Source organism: Exophiala oligosperma (assembly GCF_000835515.1).
Source record: "Exophiala oligosperma strain CBS 72588 unplaced genomic scaffold supercont1.17, whole genome shotgun sequence".
NCBI classification, from domain to species: Eukaryota; Fungi; Ascomycota; class Eurotiomycetes; order Chaetothyriales; family Herpotrichiellaceae; genus Exophiala; species Exophiala oligosperma.
In genome coordinates, this window is record NW_015622834.1 from 251,029 (window position 1) to 271,644 (window position 20,616).

General features: G+C 50.1%; 5 protein-coding genes across 5 annotated transcripts; all 5 read left to right on the forward strand.

The window, feature by feature from the left end:
* Positions 1-58: 58 nt before the first annotated feature.
* PV06_10990 (uncharacterized protein) lies at positions 59-1,394 on the forward strand. The gene is made up of 2 exons (XM_016412593.1): positions 59-1,050; positions 1,107-1,394. The coding sequence occupies exons 1-2, from the start codon at positions 536-538 to the stop codon at positions 1,342-1,344; spliced, it is 753 nt and encodes a 250-aa protein (XP_016257092.1). The 5' UTR covers positions 59-535; the 3' UTR covers positions 1,345-1,394.
* Positions 1,395-2,285: 891 nt separating this feature from the next.
* On the forward strand, positions 2,286-3,640 carry PV06_10991 (uncharacterized protein; the record flags this gene model as incomplete). The annotated part of the gene is made up of 3 exons (XM_016412594.1): positions 2,286-2,785; positions 3,286-3,522; positions 3,577-3,640. 3 exons carry the CDS (start codon positions 2,286-2,288, stop codon positions 3,638-3,640), a joined length of 801 nt encoding a protein of 266 aa, XP_016257093.1.
* Positions 3,641-9,336: 5,696 nt separating this feature from the next.
* PV06_10992 (uncharacterized protein) lies at positions 9,337-14,182 on the forward strand (the record flags this gene model as incomplete). Its single annotated transcript, XM_016412595.1, has 5 exons — positions 9,337-10,315; positions 11,110-12,101; positions 13,214-13,307; positions 13,370-13,612; positions 13,707-14,182. 5 exons carry the CDS (start codon positions 9,337-9,339, stop codon positions 14,180-14,182), a joined length of 2,784 nt encoding a protein of 927 aa, XP_016257094.1.
* A 3,507-nt stretch (positions 14,183-17,689) lies between these two features.
* On the forward strand, positions 17,690-17,932 carry PV06_10993 (uncharacterized protein; the record flags this gene model as incomplete). Its single annotated transcript, XM_016412596.1, has 1 exon — positions 17,690-17,932. One exon carries the CDS (start codon positions 17,690-17,692, stop codon positions 17,930-17,932), a length of 243 nt encoding a protein of 80 aa, XP_016257095.1.
* Positions 17,933-19,049: 1,117 nt separating this feature from the next.
* On the forward strand, positions 19,050-20,341 carry PV06_10994 (uncharacterized protein; the record flags this gene model as incomplete). The annotated part of the gene is made up of 4 exons (XM_016412597.1): positions 19,050-19,147; positions 19,246-19,394; positions 19,506-19,871; positions 20,016-20,341. 4 exons carry the CDS (start codon positions 19,050-19,052, stop codon positions 20,339-20,341), a joined length of 939 nt encoding a protein of 312 aa, XP_016257096.1.
* Between the last annotated feature and the right edge of the window lie 275 nt (positions 20,342-20,616).

Below are 20,616 nucleotides of genomic sequence, written 5' to 3' on the forward strand. Positions count from 1 at the left end.
AGGAGGAAGTCGAGCAGGAGGAAGTCGAGCAGGAGGAAGTCGAGCAGGAGGAAGTCGAGCAGGAGGAAGTCGAGCAGGAGGAGAGTGAAATCGAGGAGGAGGACGACAGTACAAACAGAACATTGCGCGCAAGACATTCGAAAAGAGCGCCCATTTTACCCACGACAAGGCTGTCAAGGAAAAGACCTCAGCTTGACACTCCGACACGGACACCAAGTAGCAAAAGAATGAGATTGCATGACGCGGACGAACTGGAGGCACAGTCCAGGTCCTCTCGACCATCAGCGATGAATCACTCCATAGACTCCTCGTTTTGGGATGATTGGGATATGAAGAGGGAGTCTTATGCTCCGCAAGAGAAACATGCCAACCGTTCTATCAAAGCTACTCGAGTTTGGCGGAGACTTGCTTCTCTGCCTTCCGCACCCTTCAATGGCAGGCCTCAGCAAGGCGTGTCTCCCGGTCGTGTTAATACATTAGTCAAGATGGTGCTGGCGGTGCTAATGGCCATGCTTTTGGAGCATTGAAAGAGGTCATGACCTTCATGCAGCGAGATGGAAGAGCCACCATGGCTGGGGTGTTCAGCCAAGACCCTAAAGCCCTTGTCAGTGCCGTCAACAGTGTCGACACAGCGGATAACTTGAACAGCTATCTACGAAGGTTCGCGTTGGCTCGACTGGCCAGACTGTATTCCGATACGGTCGCGAACAGAGGCCTTCTAGGGCACGACGAAGATGGTTCACGCCTGTCCCTGCGGACATCAACAAACAAGGCATACAAGGCCGAGGCTTATGTGTCTCTGATCCAGCATATCTGGGACGTGGCCTTTCCTGCTCGATTTCGGGGGAGGAACAAGACCAGGAGTGGCCTTATCGACTCCGGCGAACCTGATGCCGTTCGGTGGAACCATTACAAAAGAAAACTGGGCAAACAGATCGAAGCCGGCCAACGATGGCTCAGATTCGCCGACAAATTCGGGTGGTCAGCTCTAGGGCTGGTGACCCGAGACTGGTTTATTGACGAGAACAGGGTGGTAGCCAATGACCGAATGTGAGTGTGACTGATTCTGTCTGTCATTAGTTGGACAAACCGGCTGACGGGAATAGATTCGAAGAGATCTTGGCAGCATCGGAGCTCGGCACACTGTTGGATGAATTAGAGTCTGTGAAAGGACGATTTTTGCGGCAGCTGAACAAGACTCTCGGTGGAAGCCTGTTCGACCTGCTGGCGGATTCGAATCGCGCACAAGGATTACCTCTGTTGAAACTTGATGACCATGATATTTTGACACGGCCGGACTGCGATCAGTCCTGGTTCGATGACTTTCACTTGAATGAAAAATAGCGTGAAGCAGATAATCTGAGAAATAGATCTTGTGTATTGCAACACTCAAGCTAAAAGCCTCGCTGCCTCTTTCTGTGAACAGGAACTGCCCGTCATGGCTGTTGACTCATTAGAGGCAATACTGTCAATTGAGCGGAGATCAGTGCTTCGACCGGCTCATGGTATAATCATAGAAATGCAGAGCAAACGTAGTCGCTCCAACTGTTCCAGCTGTACAGTACTCCATGTTAAGCTTGCTTGATCTAAGTTTAGGGACAGTTTCGTTTCGTGCCGAAGGGATTGCTCAACGTATATCGGTTGCTCTGCCTGCCCTCTTCCATCGCCACCACATCGCCATAACATCACAATCCTGCATCACTATGTCTTTTGACACAAACTTCTGTTACATCTTAAGCATGGCCAACATCATCTTCAAAGATCTTTAACACGGCTCAAACACAGCCCTAACCACATCTGAACATTGCACCAATGAGTGACCCTTCAACAATGGAGGCCGTCGGACAGGTTGGACAACGCAAGGCGTGGCTCCCGACACAGTCTAAGAGATTCTGCCACTTGTGTGGGCTCACATGGAAGTAGCACCTTTAACACCAGCCAGGCGCAGGCGCTTAACCGGTCAGGCGTACGGCTGAATTGTCATATGGTGCAGCTACGCCTTCGCTTCCTCTTCAGCTGTGAGTCAACGTTCTCACAAGTCAGAATCTTTGCATGAATTGTATTCGGCAAGTGTTCTTGAAACTTGCACGATACTCTACTAATGTCATTCGCCATATTAGAACGGTGTATCAGTCTCCTTGTCAGATTGCCTGCCATGTCGTACGATCGTGCGCACGCGCATGCCCATGCCCAACCCCAGCCCGGCATGGGGCGGGCAGGTATTACACAGTATTCTTTACTCAACTCATGGAGAGTGGAGGCGATTCCGGGAAATGCAGGACAAAATGCGGACTTATTACATCCCAAAGAACCGATTTCAAGACTACCAAGACGCCGTTCGTGAGAGTCAAACAAATGCGAGATGGAGATACGACCTTCGAGTGCTCGAGGACCGACACCAACAGAACCGACTGGAAGACTGGAATGAGTTTCGGGCAGTCTACTATCGAAGGCTCAAAGCTTGCGAGAAACGGGTTGCGCCGGCACATGCGAATCTACTTGTCAGGGAGAAGGAATTCGAAGATGCCAAAGCACGACTGATCGATGTTATTACTGATACTCAGGTTCTGCATAGTCGATTCAGCGAAATTAGAGCCTCACAGAAAGAAGTGGCGAAAGCGAAATCTAGAGTGGAGTCAGCCGAGGAGGCGTTGCGAGCAGCAAAACAAAGCAGGTCAAAGAGAAAGGCAGCGTTAATGAGGATGGCGCACCAGGAAGTCGCTTCTGCGAGGGACAATTTAAAGCAGGTATCTGGTACCGAGGAGATGAGAAGACTCCGTGATGGGTACGACCTGCACACAGGTGCATAAATACAAAGAACTAGCCTTTCCACGGCTTGATTTCATCTGCTCACCATCGAATCAGGGAAACCACTCCGTCTCTCCGGAGACGACAATAACGGCTCTGCTGCCTATTCCGTATGGTAGAAATGAAATGCCAATGCACATGCATCGGAGGACCAGTTGTTACGTCAATAACTATAGTTGTCCACGATCTGTGCTGCCCTCTTGTGCGGATTCAACCCCTGTCCGGTACTTCCTCGCAGATCCACAAACAGCCGAGGACCGGACCGAGTACGGTGTCACGTAAATGCTAAGAAATGACAGCGACCCACTCAACCACCAGCCACAACAACGTGGCGAAGCGGTCTTGCCGCTTCAATGCCGCTCAAAGGACACTAACCCACGTGCTATCTGAGGTCGGTCTCGTATTGCTCCCGCTGCTGTCGGATTCAGCCGGAATAACAAGGCATACAAGGCCGAGGCTTATGTGTCTCTGATCCAGCATATCTGGGACGTGGCCTTTCCTGCTCGATTTCGGGGGAGGAACAAGACCAGGAGTGGCCTTATCGACTCCGACGAACCTGATGCCGTTCGGTGGAACCATTACAAACGGAAACTGGCAAATCGAAGCCGGCCAACAATGGCTCAAATTCGCTGACAAATTCGGTTGGTCGGCTCTCGGGCTGGTGACCCGAGACTGGTTCATTGAGGAGAACAAGCTGCTAGCCAATGACCGAATGTGAGTATAACTGATTCCGTCTCGCTATCTGGGAATATCGGCTCACGGGGATAGTTTCTCGGTGGAAGCTTGTTTGACCTACTGGGGCGTTCGAGTCGCGCACAAGGGTTGCCTCTAATGAAACTTGATGACCATGATATTATGACGCGACCGCACTGTGATCAGTCGTGGATTGATGACTTTCACTTAATAGAAAATAGCAAGCGAACCAGGTAATCTATAACCTAGACCTCATATATTGCAACACTCAAGCTAAAAGCCTCGCTGTCTCATCCTCTGTAAGCAGAAGCGTCGCGTCATACTTGCCTACTCATCAAAGGTAAAACTGCTAGTCGATCGGGGATCATCGCTTAGAACGGCTCATAGTATATTACATAGAAATACGTAGCAACATAGTCACTCTTGAATATGCCAGCTGTACTCCATGTCAAGCTTGCTTGTTTTCAGTTTGGGACCAACTTCCTTTTGTGCCGAAGGAACTATCATTCCGTAGATTACCGAACTGCATCACGCACCCGCTCCTGCTGATCTTGCCGCTAGCGAGACATGGTTGACTTTCATGGCGGTCGACTTCAACGTCTTATCATCAATGACCGAAAAGATTGACAAGGCCAATTCCGAGCATCCTCAATCACAATCTTCAGAAGCTATTTTTACACTACAGTAAATGTGTCTAAATATGGCGGGACGCAAGAATTGCACTGTCAGGCCTTTGCGGGACCTGTTCCTAGGCCCCCCTAGGTCACTTCTGCAACCTTTGACCGAAACGGCATATGAAATCCCGAAGCCCCGTCAGCATGCATTCCACAAGGGTGCCTCGGTTTCTCAAATGAAGAAATCGCTCTGATTATTGATTGGCTTGACCATCATCTGAACCTTTGCTGGGACCGTCAGCATCAAGCCATACCCTCCTCCGGAAGCCATCCATCTCAATTCCAACGCCGTTGATGCCTCTCTTCTGCCTTCCGCATCTCGTATCTTAGCCACAGCGGTCTAGATTGAGGCGCTACCAGATAAAGCTGCCGTCAGCACTGCATATGCCATACCGGAGCAGACTTGGATCCAACGGGCTATCGATTGACCACGGCATGTCAGCGTTATCGAAAATCACAAGTTCTGAAAACGGATCCTGGTCCGAATCGATGTGGTAAAGGTCAGACTCTTTCAGCATGGGCCAGTCTGGTTGAGCATGATGGGAACTAGCCCAGAGGTGCGTCGTCGGCGATAATCCGCTTTCCCCAGCTCGGTGGCCGTTGTACAAGTTTCCGTACGGTATTGGATTGCTTGGTGGGTGGCACGGTTCCAAAATGAGGTCCTGGTTCATCGTTGGAGTTTGCAACCGGCCTTGGAGAACATCAACAGGCCGGTAGTAAGACACCAAGTGCCAAATTGCGCCAGAGTCGTCATTGCTTTTGACAGTGATGCTTTTCTTGATCAGGCTTCCGGGTTCGATGTGCCTAAGGTTCACCAGTGGGCCATAAAGCCGTGGGTGCCCATCGTCCATGCCATCCCTCACCAGCAGAGGTGGTTTGTCAGTCTCCGTGGTGTGTGGTTGATTTTGTGTAGCTGATCGCTCTCCAAATTCACCCAAGACGCGACTCGGGCTCCAATGCCGCCCATCAGTCCAACGCTGAATGCCGGATGCTTTTTCCTCATAGATGAAGACGTGTCCGCTTTGCGCGACAGAAGGTTGTTCTGACGCGGTAGGTCGTCTTTTGATCACTTGCAGACTGCCTCGGACGCACGCCTGGATCAGCATCACGGCATCGTCGTGGGTGTCGACAAACCCGAAGTATGAAGACTGGAGGTCAAGATCAGACTGCATCATAAAGGCCCAGGAAAATCTCGAGTGAGTGAGGAAGACATTTGGCACCTGGAAAATGGGCAGTACTTATGAACCACATACCTCATCCAAAAAGGAACAGGTCGATTTCAATTGATTCAAACCTCCTTGCATATGTGGCACAGAGTCCCGGGTGGCTGCATAAATGACACGTCGTTATAGATGTAACAAACCACATCGTTACCGAGATGGTGATACATTGTGGAACACAAACAGTAGAACAATATTTCTTCTTTAAGTATGGGAGGCGACGGAGTCAAATAAAGAACCTGAGGGTGCTTTCATGCTTGAGAGCGAGCATGAGACGTTGTATCAACCATGTTGGGCTAGCTAATAGGTCATGCATGAAGAGTCACCATTCTTTGATGATTGGATGGCACTACAGCCATCAAAGCTCCTTGCATAGTGGGCAGATCACAAAGTTTGACACCATGTGCATCTGTGCATTTGTGACAGATCATATAAAATTAATTTTGCTGGGAACTTGCTTCCCAAGCGGAAGAAACCCGACACATAGCTATTCGATCCATCTTTGATATAATGTTCTCTCCTGCTGTACAGGATTACTGCAATGGTTTGAGGAAGCAACCGTGAAGCTTTTCGGTCATAAAGGATATTGGGAGCAATGGTCCATGAAGATCAAAAATAGTTTCTGGCTGATTGTTCGCCTCGGCACCAGCATGCCAACAAGGCCTGAAGTCTGAGGGCTGAGAGCAGGGCAGTTAGCAGAAGAACATGGGAGAGCCAGCGCGCCGTACGCGATCGCCAACAAACTGAGGTAGCAAAAGTAGAGTGCGTCGAAGTAGGACAGGCCTTGGACTGGTTGCAAAGCAAGTCATTGAATGATTCCGTTTTGCCGGAGCCTAAATTGCAATGGTCAATTAACGCATCAAGCATAAAGCGCTTGAAGCTCGCGCTCTTTCGGCAGGGGCTCAGCTGTGCCATCGAGACAAGCATTGACATCATTGTGTGCTAAGACCCTCAAACTGTGACTTTACACTGGCTGTCTTAAGGATGGCTTCTCGGCCTTCGCGGTCTTTACGGCTTTCCGGTCCTTTACTTTATAGCCTTTGCTCTAACCGGCACCATTCAAAACATTCTAGTCCTCAGAGTCTGATCGTCTGCCCGGTGCACAGCGCCAACAATCACCCGCACATCCTAAATCACCTGCCCATTTCTATAGCTTGTTTGATGCTCGTAGTCCAGGAAATCAGGCGGAAGAGCAAAAGATCAGCCTGGTCTTCACGGCAAGCGCTCCACTTCGAACGATGCGGAGTTGCTGCTCAAGAAGCCAATGCGTTCAAGCTCTTCTTTCATGGTGTATCGGCTCCCACTGAGGGATCGCTCATCCGTTGGGCCTCTGTGTAAGCGTGTTGTCGTGCCGAGAGTCGCGCAGAGCAACGTATGCCCGATGTTTACCGAGACAGTAAGCCTACTTGATGATTTTGGTGTCACATCGGCGGTTCGAGACCATCATTCTCAAATGGCTTGCTCTTAGCCGCATCCCACACCTCTTAGACGGAATCGTACAGCGGAAAGTATCGTGGTAGAGTTGAGAATGTTCAGAGGGAACACTGGTTCATGTGGCAGCTTCGTACAACATGTTTGGGTTAAGATATCGCTGTCCGTAACCATTTCTGGCTGGGGACGGTTATCATATAACCGATGAATGATCTGTTCGTGGTAGGAACGCTTCCAAGAGTATATCTGAGCCTCTTCATGGCGACTTCGTCGCCTGTCTCGGCATCACGGCCAGTTGAATCGTCAGATCTCGTGTCAAGCCGTGGGTGACATCGATGCGGCCATACCTAGATACACATTGCCAAAAGAACCAGATCCCAATTTTCGCACGAAATGATATTTGTCGCCGATAGCTATGTCCTGCACACGCCGTACGAAGCTGTCCATGCTGTGGTTGTTGGTCCTTGGTCGACGCCAACTCTTGTGGAAAGAATGCCGAGAGCGCCTGCTTTACTTCCCTGTCCCCCTCATTCATTTCCCCTCCAGCTGTTTATTCGTGGTGAACAGCTGCGTCGTCTCTCGCCGACGATTGTCTCTTTCTGCCTGAGTGGAACTCAATTCATCCTCGAGTCGTCTGATGGAAATGTAATGTCCTCGTGTCGAGATTCCGATGTCGAATGCATTGTATCCGAAGTTCGCTAAACCCTTACTGATCCCCACACTCTGATGATTTGAACACTTTCGGACCACGCAATGATCTTGAAACTCCTCGAATAAGTGCGCATGCAATCAAAATCTTGCAGTGGCAGAGCGCCATTCATTTGTGTAGCATCATATCTCTTAAATCTCCCGGAGAACAAGAAAGAGCCTCGGAGCCAGAAAGTACAGCCGCAGCCGCGCCAGAGAAGACATACACAAACACGGTCCATCCTTAGTGCAAATGTCTCGGCTGGGATCTCAAAACCCTCGAAACGCAAGGCGGTCTCTTCCAGATTATGTGCAACGACCACAACACAACTTCCATTGGCCGATCCGCCACCGGAAGTTGAACCACGCGTGTCAGTGGCTACTTCCGCTTAGCCATAAGGCTACGGGTTCGTTGGGATAGGGCAAGAGCAATCATCCTGCTGTTCGAGGGGTGGATAATAGATGACACCGCCCCCTTGAGCTGTCTCTCTAAAGGCATATGTTCAATTGTATCTGTGTCGAGGAGTCGGACCGTGTCTGTCAGCGAATTACAGCCTATGAGAAGAACAGGCATCAGAAGATGAAATCACCGGAGAGTTTATGTGGTTGGTGTCTCCACCGGAGAAGTAAAGTTCAATTGATCTTGCAGGCACCGCAGCCCAGAGACGCGCGTGCCCGACGCCTTCTACATGTCGGTCGATGTCACGAACGACAAGGTTATACAGACATCTTCGCGGCGGCTGACGAGGGATGGGGCCCGTGATGAAGGCAGCAATCAGCTGGAAGCATAGCCTGGATATGGCTCCCCTTGGACCCCCTTGCCTAGCGCCTCTGCGCGTGGTGTGTGGCAAGGATGCAGAAAGGCAGAACCGGGATGCCTATCATCACAAGGGTTGCGCGTCCGCGGGCACCACATGACAGACACAACAGGAGCCAAGTCTGTGACGGCAACCAAGGCGACTGCCTTTGATACCCTGGATAGATTCAAAGGCAACCTCGAAGTATTGGGCACCCCATCCAGATCTGGTAAAACCACAGAGGACGCTGTGGGAGTTCAACACCCTTACTACATCGAACCCCCTTACTACATCGAACCCCCTTACTACATCGAACCCCCTTACTACATCGAACCCCCTTACTACATCCCTTACTACCTCAGCTCTGACCGCAGTCGGCATTATGCCTTTTCCATGTCTCCATAGTGTGAGTTTTTCGAGCTGCTTTCACCCCCTGAGATAATGCGCAGACATAATGGAAGAACCAAACCTGGTTTCTGTAACATACTGGGCCATCCTTCGTCAGGAATCATGCACTGAGCCTGTTATCCTGCGTGTCCTCTGTAAGAAACCTATCGAGTCAATTACTTTCATTTGGAAAGCAGGTCAAGTAGCCCGCCATTTCCCTCATTGGTGGTTCATTGGTGCACGGCGGGATTCAGGAAAAGTAAACGCCGCAGCTAGGACCGTGATGATGTAGGGTCACTGCCACGCAAGGCCTCAGGTTGCGTAGATGTGGTTTGGCGTATTCTAAGTCTGCCCTATAACCAGTCCTGAACAAGGCCAGTCCCCATCCGTTCTCACACCGGTCGAACATGGCTCAGCTTGTCTGCCGTGCAGGGATTCCGTTAGCGCTTTATTGGCCAACTTGGGAGTCGTATGATGAGTAGGCTGACCATGACGAGCCCACCAGGACAGGTCTTCAGGCAGACCGCATTCAATAGCCAAGCATGCCACTCCCTGCACAACCAATACGTACTTGTACATAGTGAAGTACCCTGTGCCTGTTGATAAACACATCGCTTTGGCAGTTCTTCGTTGGCCACCATGTCACTGCAATTTCTCGACATCTGTCAGCTTTTCGAGCAGCTGTCGTCCCTGAGAGATCTCGAAAGCCGTGAATTAAGCGTTCAACAATGGTTCGGACAACATCAAAGTCACATACGACGTCGAGGAGCCCCTGCTCTGGCTCTTTTGTCTTGCTTGTTTCCAGAGAAACGGGCTGACCGAGTATACGCGTTGCGGACACAACAGCTCGAACACATGGTCACCAAAGCGGCTTGCTTGGGTCACACTCGTGTCTCCGAATTGCGGCGTCTGCAAGGGCGTGATAGGATGGGTTTCGCTTCTGCGGTCCAGCAGGTTCTTTCGGCAACGGACGACTTTTCGAACCCTCCCCAACCACTCACTGTTGACGAGGTGGACCATACGCTGGATAGATTGGCATCGACTTGTGTTTTCTCATCACCGAAGCTTCGGGAATCCATCACCTTTGGCTACACGGAGGTCTTCGACGAACTGGTGCGTGTTCTTCGACGATTGCCCAGCGTGGGAGTGAAATGGATGATTCGCCTGCTCCTGAAAAGCTTATGTCCGGTGGAGATACCGGTCACAAGGACTTTGCGGGCATTCCACTTTCTCATGCCTGACCTCCTCAAAGTTCGCACATCATTATCCGGTGCAGTCCAACTACTAGAGGGCGACACGATCAGCCAGCTCCCTGTATCTCCGCCACCCAGCCTAGAGAGATCGCTGAAAGAATCGGCACGCGCGGAAATTGAGCCCCGTCTCGGGATGATGATCGGACTCCAAGGTTTTGAAAAGGCGCGTAGCATCCAGCACTGCTGCCAGTTGGCCGGTCACAAAGAAATCAATGTGGAGAGGAAGTATGACGGCGAATACTGTCAGATCCACGTCAGTCGCACAAATTCTCAACATCACATCACAATCTTCTCCAAGAGCGGTCGAGACTCAACCATGGATCGTGTCGGCGTGCACGATGCCATCAAGAGATGCTTGGGTCTTGGTACATCCTCTTGCCGATTCAGAGACCAGTGCGTCTTGGTGGGTGAATTATTGGTATGGAATGATCAAATGGGTCAAATCATGCCATTCTACAAGATACGCCGATATGTTTCTCGGGAAGGACGGCAGCTGGGAGGTGCGCGAGACTCTCCCTCATCCGAAGACGAGCATCTCATGATCATATTCTATGACGTGCTGCTTCTGGACAATGTTTTGTGTCTTCACGAGCCACTTCACTTACGAAGACGCCGCTTAGAGACCTTGGTTTCCGTAAAACGGGCCAAGTCCGAATTCGTGAAGGGATCCAGATCGATTTGAGACACCCAAGAGCATAAGTCGACTTCACGATGGAATGACATCGGCGATCGCCAAAGGCTGGGAAGGGCTGGTCATAAAGGATTGGAACGCTCCGTATATGTCGTTGCACGGTGATGTCCACCAGATCAAGTTGAAGAAGGACTAAATCCCTGGATGGGGCGACTCGGCCGACTTGGTTATTGTGGGAGGCCGGTGCGATGCCACTACAGCGTTGATGATGGGAGACATCGACCTGTCTTGGACGACTTTCTATTTGGCATGCTCAACCAAAAAGACGTCGACTTCTCGTCAGAGATCAAACCAAGGTACTGAGTAGTGGGTGCGGTTAGCCGGCCATGTCTCGCAGTGGCCGACCTGCGATATCTCAATGAGTAGGGCAAACTATGTCAAGTGCCTTTCGCGCAGTCTGTCTCAGGTGTCCACATTGAGATAAGTTCGAAGTCTTCCAGGTACCGACAGAATTGTTCACCAAACCAGCGGTTGTTGAAGTTGTGGGAGCTGGATTCGACCGCCCGCCCAACGAGCGATTTTTCACCTTGCGGTTCCCTCGGATCCAAAAGATCCATCACGATCGCACCTACGCCGATTCCTTGGACTTCGATGAGTATCAACGCCTAGCCAAGCAAAGCGTTGTCTATCTGAAAGAGCGCGATCATCAAAACAATAAAGGCAGATTGCCTGCAGAGTTGGCTATCCTTGAACCTACTCAACCAACCAGTTGCCTTGCACCTTCCGACATTTCTCGTGGAGTTCTCTATGGCCTCGATTCTGAGACAAACACAGAGTTGGTTTCGCGCAACAATCTCATCGCACATGGGAGTACACTGCGTGCTCTGACCCAGAAGCGGAAACGGTCGGTGGGGTCGGGCCTTACATCCTCTGTACTCCAGAAGATGAGAAAGACAACGGTTGCCGAGGAGCCTAACAAGGACAGAAATACGATCTCGTCTCCATCCGCGGCTCCCGCGGCCCTGCACCTTGCCAGGGGCCAATACATGCGAGATTGTGGAACGCCAACTCCACATGATCAGAGCAATTCCGGTCCTCGTGATGATCCATCAAGGGCAGTCGTACCCGAGATTCCAGTACCTCTACTCTGCGACACATCACTATGGGATTTATTCCATGATCCCACTGTAGATGTGGCTGCAGCGTGCTGGAAGTCTCCGTTGGAAATCACCTCCAGAAAAGAGGTGTTCCTGGATGGGGTGACTGGGCGAATGACGAATAAGGCTGGCTGGCGGGGCCATGCTCTTATCCCTCACATAGTCCTGGTCAACTGGTCGTCTACCAGCGATGTCTTGAATGGCATTCAAAGTTGGCTTTCGGTGTTGCAAGGTCATGAATCGCTCCTTTCGCGACCAGGCTCGTGGGAGATAACTTTTTTGAACTGGAACGCGCTTGAGGCCTTTGGACATCCATCACAAGATACCTCGCATAGTGTTGACAGCTTTTCTCATGGGAGTATTGTTTGTAAAGATTGATTGGCGACACGATCCACGTCACGCCTCTGTCCTCATTTGTAAGCCAGCACTACAATCCTACTCAAATTGCCACAATTGCACAGCTACAATGACGGAACGTTTTGCCCATCCACCGGATTTGCATCTTACTAGATCCTGCTGCAAAACGTCTGGCAGAATGAGTTGGAGGCCACCGCGAGGGCCTGTCTGTCTCGGAGCACATCCACATTCGAGCGGTATCTGCAGAAGTATGAGAAATGCTGGAACATTGATCCGCGACGATCATATCAACTCCAGGAGTATCAGCATCGTGCGCTATACACGTCTTGGAATCTATCCTATACCCGGCGTGAGGGAATAGCTGACGAGACGCCTTTGTGGCTGCGGGGAATGATTCATGGAGTACGCACACCCTGCGTGCACGACTGGACCATGGTGCCGCCGTACACGGCGATCGATCCGCAGCGCTATTGATACGCCCTCAACTCCGTGGCTGCATGGGAAGGATAAGCATCTTCCAAGGTAGTCTTCTACATCCAAAAGATACTACATTATTTTAGAAGGGTCTAGTTACGCAATTCTAAGTTATTGTGAAGCATTCGTAGTTCAGACCTAGAAGTTTATTGTGGTTTGTTTGCGATTATATATCGAGCACGCAGCTATATAGTGATTAAGAGCTTATGGAGCAATCAAAGATCATGTAGTATCAACTGATTGGAAAACCTCGAATCTTGGATAAGCGCTCTATGGTCGCCGATGAGTCTCGTACTAGTAAGCAACCTCACCGATTGGAACTCATCTGCCCACGGCTTGACATTCCTATTTGCTATTGATTCGTCAGCATATCATGACTCGCACCATATATAGAAGATCATCAGACAGTTAGTCACTTCCCCGGTAGACTACCAAGGCTGCAAAAGTTTATTGAATCAAGAAGGCGGAGTATCATAGCTCCGCAGCGCCTTCTTCACTATGGCTTCTTCTAGTGGATACCTAGTAAAAACAATATCCTTTCCCTGCCATAGTTCTCTGTGTCATTATATAGAATCCATTATCGTGTGAAACGTAGGCGCCAGTGTCTATCTTACGCCTAGCAGACGCTTACTCGTTCTCCGTAGTCCGCCCTTTTCAAGGACGGAAATCATGTGATCTTACAGCCTGCGACGTCACGTGTCACGATCACGCCAGAGGTCGCCAGCGCGTCCGATCGTTGTAAGTCACACCCCCTGGCACGCTGAGTGACTTCATTGACTGATTTCACTGACTCCTACTAGTCTCTGGGGTGTTCTGTGTCGACGTTAGCACGCCGTCTTTGGTGGAGAACGGATTTCTCGACATCGCCCACCGACTTCAGATCTCTGCATCGACGTGGGAGGATGGGTGTCACGGGCTTGCCAACATTTCGCGACCGTGGATGTTGGTGCTGGATAATGCGGATGACCTCAACGTCGATTACCAGGCCTACTTCCCACCCGGCCCGTCTGGCGCGCTGGTTCTGACATCGCGCAATGCGGAACGTAAGCAGTATACCACCGCCGATTTCATTGCTTTGGAAGGGCTCCCACCAAATGAGGCGACACAACTCTTATTGAAAGCAGCCGATATTGCTAGCGACCAACGTCCTCTACTGGCAGACGATGCGCGAGGGTGGCGACCTTACTCCATCACATCCTCTCGCCCTAATCCAGGCCGGAGTGTACATAGGGCGAGGTCACTACACTTTAGAGGAGTACCCTAAAGTGTATGAGCGTCAACGGAAGCGACTGCTCAAGTTCCGGCCGGCGTGGGATTCGTTTCGGCTCGTGGAGGCTGTCAATTCCCTAAGAGCTTTCGCGCTGGTGTCGACCACCGTGGACAATGGATATATACGTGGATCCATGCATCCCTTGGTGCATGCGTGGGCGCGGGACCGTCAAGATGAGCGGCAACAGCACGAGTCCTGGACCGCCATGGGGTGTGTCGTGGCGGCGTCGCGAAGTGAGCGCGAGATATGGCGAGTGCAGGGGCGGCACCTACAGCCTCACCTTCAAGCGTGCACTTATCACCAAGGCACCGCAACGCTGCAGCTCTACCCAAGTATCATATGACTCAAATAGGGGTATATCAAACGACGCACGACAGGGAAACATTCGTGAAAGGAGCCGGTGGTCTACGCAACAACCGAGATCGTGCCAAAACCAATAGAGACGATGGCATTGATCACGTCAATCAGATAGCCCGACGCGCACCTGCTGATACTTCGTTAACCACATTGAGGAGCAGCCGTACGTCTCTATCAGTGCTTCAACGAGGCCAACTAATCTAGATAAGTTATATAATAAGCGACCCCCTCCTCGATCTTCTTAAGTACTTATAGAAATAATTATCCTATAGACTCTTATATAATAGACAAGTTTTATATTGTATCTAAAAGTAAATTAAGTAATTATTATTCTCTTCATTAGGCGTAAATTTACTCGCTAAATGTCCACTAAGCCATCTCTAACTAACTATAAATCCTACGGAGGAGCGTTTCACTCCAACTACTAGCAATGCCCTATAGATACTAGCTCCTTTCGGCCCTTTTATGGAGCCTACAAGAAGAAACCCTATATGTCGAAACGATCCAACGAAACGAAGAACTCTTGAGCTCGAGGACCAAAAGAAATTAACTACATTGTCGGAATTGTCATCGCGGACATTATAGTCTTAAGGGTCTAATCACCATTACACCTTTCTCGAACTGTTGATGAGAACGTGGCTTCCAAGCAGCATATTTATATCACCTGAAGTGGCTACAAACACCCACCACGACTTGCCGAGGACATATCAAGTTTAGAGTAAGTTTAGCCAGCAAAAGCCATCATCGGTGTGCCTTTCAGCGACATTGAGATAGCTACCTTGACCTGATGGAAATCGTTTTCCTTTATCAGGATACAGTGAAGCGCACTCGTCACGAACTGGCTTGAGCAGCCACCGAATTCTTTGTCTAAAGTGTCTCTTGCCGCGATAAACTCAATATGTAGGGCACAAATCCAGCCAACGGTAAACTCTTCGACTCGGGCACGGCGTTGTGTCGTAACATCAAGCGGCACGGTATCGAGTTCGGCACTGGACGCGGCGATCTTTCATTCCTGCTAGAGCGATGTGAGCATAGACTTACCGTTACGCAGGAGGACTTGTCGCTGCAGGAGGAAATTCGGACGCGCAATATTGGGCCGTTGAAATCGCTTCACACCTCTTTCCGCAGGCGCCATCGGATACTGCTTGCGCAGACACTAAGCTGGTATTCTGCCTTATTCATGTGGACGAACTGGTTCGACGATCTTTGTGCTTGCCGAGTTTTCTGCTATGCGACTGATAGAAGAAGGTCGGATTGTCGTTTGCAATCCTCTAACCGAGTCCGAGTAGGCCGTGTTCGGTACACTGAGCATGCTTCGAGTCCATCTTCTTCTACTGCAAGTTGCGTTGAAATCGCGTTTGTGCGTCAGCACCTCAAACCGTCGGGGGTATTGCTTGCTGAGATTGCATTGGGACGTGAAGTGACAGCGGACGAGATCGCCCAAAATAAGCGACAAGCCCTCGAGAATGAATTGACCAATGCTACAGGTCAAGTGTCTTATAAAGATGCAGTACTTAAATGTCTCCACGAGGACAAAGACCCCAAACCTGTTGATACTGCAGCGTTTAAAGACTTCTATCAAGGTGTCATACTACAGTGGGTACACGTACTTTCACAGAGGTATGTACTGATATTGGACAGATTGGAGAAATGCTGCATTGAGCTCTCTAAGCAGCACCAAGTCTGAACGTCTAGATCCGTTCCGCCTCAGTCACCTCCGGATAAGAAAGACTTAGGACTATTTCAAAGGATTTTCGATCTGGTCGAGCTTGGGACAGTGCCTAGATCATTGATCAGATGCCGCCCAAATGTGTCGAGATCTCCAGTCTGGGCATACCTGGTTCACCAACTCACTCCCAGGGAATGGGCAATGAATATTAGCGGATGCCAAATTCCTCATACAAATATCATATCTTCTTTACTCCATCCTTAGCTATGTACCTACCTCCGCCTCTTCTCCCTTGTCCGCCAAGCTGGCCGACAAGCTTTTTGCATGAGGCTACACTTTGTAGTATCTCGTGACGGAAACCAAATGCTAACGTATGTTAGACTATGCTGGATTTGCAGATAAGATTGGTGGCGTGATGTTTCCAGAAGAGGGAGATGAACGTACAAGCTTGTTGTGCAGGCTTGTGGCTGTTGCTGTAAACTCATTGTGCTTACCACTGTATCTACACATCATTGACGACACAAGGGTCATAACTAGGCCTACACCAAGATTTGTGATTACATTTCAACTTCTGGTTGATCCCACAATCAAGATGGACGCCAAAATGCAGTGCAAGTACGAACTTTTGAAGGGTCTTTCAAGGGAAGTGACAAAAGGTTGTTAACCCATTGGGGGCCCATATATGCAACGGCATCCCAGGAAATAAGATCAGCTCCGTCTCTCTCCCTCTCTGCCCTTTTTGATTCTCCGATCGAGCTGGCCACAATCACCAATACGGAAAAACGCTACGACTATTTCGAGGTCACGTAGGGAACGGAAGATTGGCGGCCTCCGTTGGTCATGCTGAAGAGTCCTCTGCATGGAAAACACCGGCTTACACAGCCCCTGCAGTTGCCGATATATATCCAAGATGCAATCAATATGTTGATGGACATGAATCCGCCTTCTCGATCCACGCGCTGATATTGATCATGCCATGTCCGAAGCGAAAAGCATTGCAGCGGAATTCATTGGTCGCTGGCATACGACTCCTCAATTGGAACTCCATATCGGCAAAGTGCATACGATGAACAAACCGGCACGATTTTACTGAAGGGTACGACTATCAAAGGATGCTGACTGGACCATACTGTTATGGATCCTCAGCTGAGTCTATTGGACGAATTCGTCCTCTACCTGGGATGTGGCTGAGATTAGACAGACTTCATCATGCACTTTTCGCACCTCGGAGGGCGGGGGTCACGGAGTCGCTACGTGTGAGTGAATCATTGGAAGCATCTGTTGGTCTTCTTCCTCCAGCAATTATCAGCTGGGGCCGATCAGGATAACCGGTCACGCCATCATACAGTCCATTCCCACTGTTGATCGTGATTCCCGGCCTCTTACAGAGGGTCACGTCTTCAGAACAGCGGTCTCGGGAAGTGCGTGATTTGTTTGGCAGCCTAATGAATAGAGTCAACTGGGGTTGAATTCTGGCTACAAGCGATTCTGCCCAATAACAGGTATGTCAGTTGGTAAATCTGAAACACAGTACCTTAGTTCGACGGAGGGAACGCGTGAGACGTGACTACCGTCAAATTCTCGGCTGGCAGTGACACGTGCGCGCAAGGAGGCGCAGAATATCAACACATCGAAACCTTACGGAATGACTCAATTCAGTGCGACTCATTCGACTATCTGCTCCAGGAAAGGAAAAGAACAATCATTCGATCTGACAGATGGAACAGGTCTCTCTTGCTCAATCTCGAGGTACGAGACCACTTCAACCACAACTGACCTATGTCCGAGATCCTCTCAAGCACGAATTCCCCACCTCATGCAACCATGAGGGCCCCTGTGGTTTGGACGATACTCAAGCCAACTGCGCCTGCGCCATCAACCGAACGTGGTGTTTTGCAGACTGTGGATGTCACCCGACAACGTGCAAACGCATGTTTCAAGGCTGCCAGTGTCTGTCACGCTGTGATGGGCGCCGTCCGCGCCGACAGATTTCTTTTGACTGCATCCCAGGTCGTTGCGGATGTGCTACATGCGGCAAAGATCCAAGCCCGAAGCTTCCACGCTTGAGCGTCCGACCTTCTATACGAAAAATCCACAATCAGTTCTTGGAAGGAGACTTGGTGGCGTTGACCTGAACGAGTCAGAAAGCATTATTAAAAGTCTTTTGAAGTGCTTCGACCAGTTGTGAATGACGCCGTTTCGACTGGCTCGGGTAGGAGCACATTTGACTGTCATAAGTTGCAAAGTGTCAGGAAGCGGCCGGGTAATTGAGGCCTGGAGTTGTCGCTACGAGAAGAGGCTTCATCACTTGGCCTCACAAGGATAAATGAAAGCAAGTTTTCAACTTCCAGAATCCGGAATGCGCTCACCCGCCATGGCGAAATTGGCAGCTGAACAACTCGCAGTCTTGAGTTTCGTCTGGTGAGGAAGTAGCGGCTCTTGGGCTCTTGGCGTCAGTTCTGCTATTGATTTAAATGAAAGGTACATGCAGAATGTACGAGCGGAGAGCAAAAGACAAACGCGGACAGCTTACTAGAGAGCCAGTCAAAGAAAAGCAGGTTGTCAAAGAAATCTCATTGCTCTGCAGGCCATCGTGAAGCTTGCAAATGACAAAGTGCTCGTGTGTGTGCAAGAACATTCATTCGTTTCTAGACAGTCCGTATCACCACCGACGACGAACGCCAGCAAATTGAAACCTGTCAAGCCCCGCAAAACCACCAGCTCTCAGCTACAACGACATCTCCAGCTTTTTCGACGCGGTTTCAGCTGATGCCGTCGTAGATGGTCCAAGAAACGAGCTTCAGCTTCGCTACAGCCAAGCTCTTCCCCGTACTATGGAAGGAGCGGAGGGTCTAAAAGCCGCTTAAACTTTAGGTGGTAGCCTCCTGATAGTATCCACGTAAACGCGAATAGCCATAATTGATAGAGGGGCTCTCTATATACATTACATGGTCAGTGTACTTATTTTCTTTTGTGGATTTCTATCACTTGTAGAGAACTAATTCCATATATACGTTGCACTTTCGCGACGTTAAGGGATGCTTCCGAGTCCCTTTTGTAGGCTTCTAGATTCCGAACGCATTTTTCACTTCCATAGTTCTGCTGGTCCATGGGTGCTTGCACTGGGCTGACGTTAGCTCTTTAACGTCCTATCTACAGCATTCCGGAAATCCTCCTCTTGGAAATGGTCGAGTTGATATTCAACAAGAGGCACAGGATGACCATGTTTTTAACGTCGATGTGCCACAACAGCTTGGCGAGTTGCGAACGCTGTTCCAACAGGTAGGTATCTTGCCGGCTTGTCTCTTGAGGATTGACCCATTCGTACGATGCAAGGCAATGCTTTTCTAACATCAACTCTAACTTCGGACAAAGCTCAGGCAACCCAACCGGCATGGCGCCGCCCAGCCAGCAGGTCAAATCGCAAATGTGCAAGTAGCACTGAACGGCGCCGCTGGCCCCTTACAGCAATACTTGCGTCTCGCCAATCGCATGGAGAGCAGATTAACAAAGCTCGAAAATAATCAGAGTAAGTTTCATCCTAGTCCCCCTAGTCAACATCTTGATCACGTTTTTTCTTCGCTCTTTTCGTCGACAATTCCATCCAGTACGTCTTATTTCGGACACTCACAGACAGCAGCTCTCTCTAACCAGGACCTATACGAGCTCGTCCAGGATGCCCATAATGCCACACTCCATTTCTCCACCCTAAAGCAAGAAATACGGCCTCTAATCAGACTGCTTGAAGAAAACTACAGCGCCCTGGTGGAGGGTTACAAGAGCGACAGGACCAAGTGTGCCACCACGGGCGCAATTAGGGTCTGTGTCTTTGCCGCAGTGGCCATCTTTTGGTGGTGGAACCCTGCCGGCTGGGTCGCAGTCGGTGCGTACGGTCTCGGCGGAGCGGCTGGAGGTGTAGGGGGTGGTGTTGCAGGCGCCGGTGCGCACAAGGTGTGGGATATAGAACGTGGGAAAGCCTTCGGCAAGAAGGACAGAGTAAGAGAATGTAAGATTTCCCTTCCGTCCAATTTTCCTATCTTGAAGCTCTATGTGAATCACCATGTGACGAAGCTGCATGGATATCAATACCAATACGAGTCCATGCCCATCATTCATGAGCTATGATCACAAAGCTGATAATATTGCGCAGTTGACATTACCATGAAGGAGCTAGACAGATGCGCCAATCAGGCCCGAAAAGCCATTGTGACGGTGTTCTGTGCCCAGGTTATGCAAAAGCGGCTAGATGACACCTTGCCAGAACACGACAGGAGAACCCTTCTCGCGACGCTCGGCGTTGATGTGGATGCCGTGTCTAGTTCTGTTTATAACCAGGAGCTCATCTGCGACCGACTAAGAAGGTTTCGTGAGAACAACAGCAACCTACGGACCAGGATGGAAAGAGTACAAACAGATGTTAATTTCGAATTACAAACCACCGAGCAAGCTACAGAGGTATGGAGACGGGCAGGCTAGTGTTGCGCATTATCATGACTTTCGACTCAACAGGCTCTGGGCTGTGAGAATCTTCATGTGGCTTTGGATTACTGGCTAGGTGCCAGTGGTTACTTGATGATTCAGGGATGAGAGAATGCACGATAGGTACCCTGGGTAAGGGGTGGCAGGACCGGACTGCTTGTGACGACTATAGAGTTGACTGGGAACCATCAAATGTAAGGTACGGAGTATCAGGACTCAGTCACTGGGGCTCACCAAATATATCCTACTATTCAGTCATACAGATTCAATAA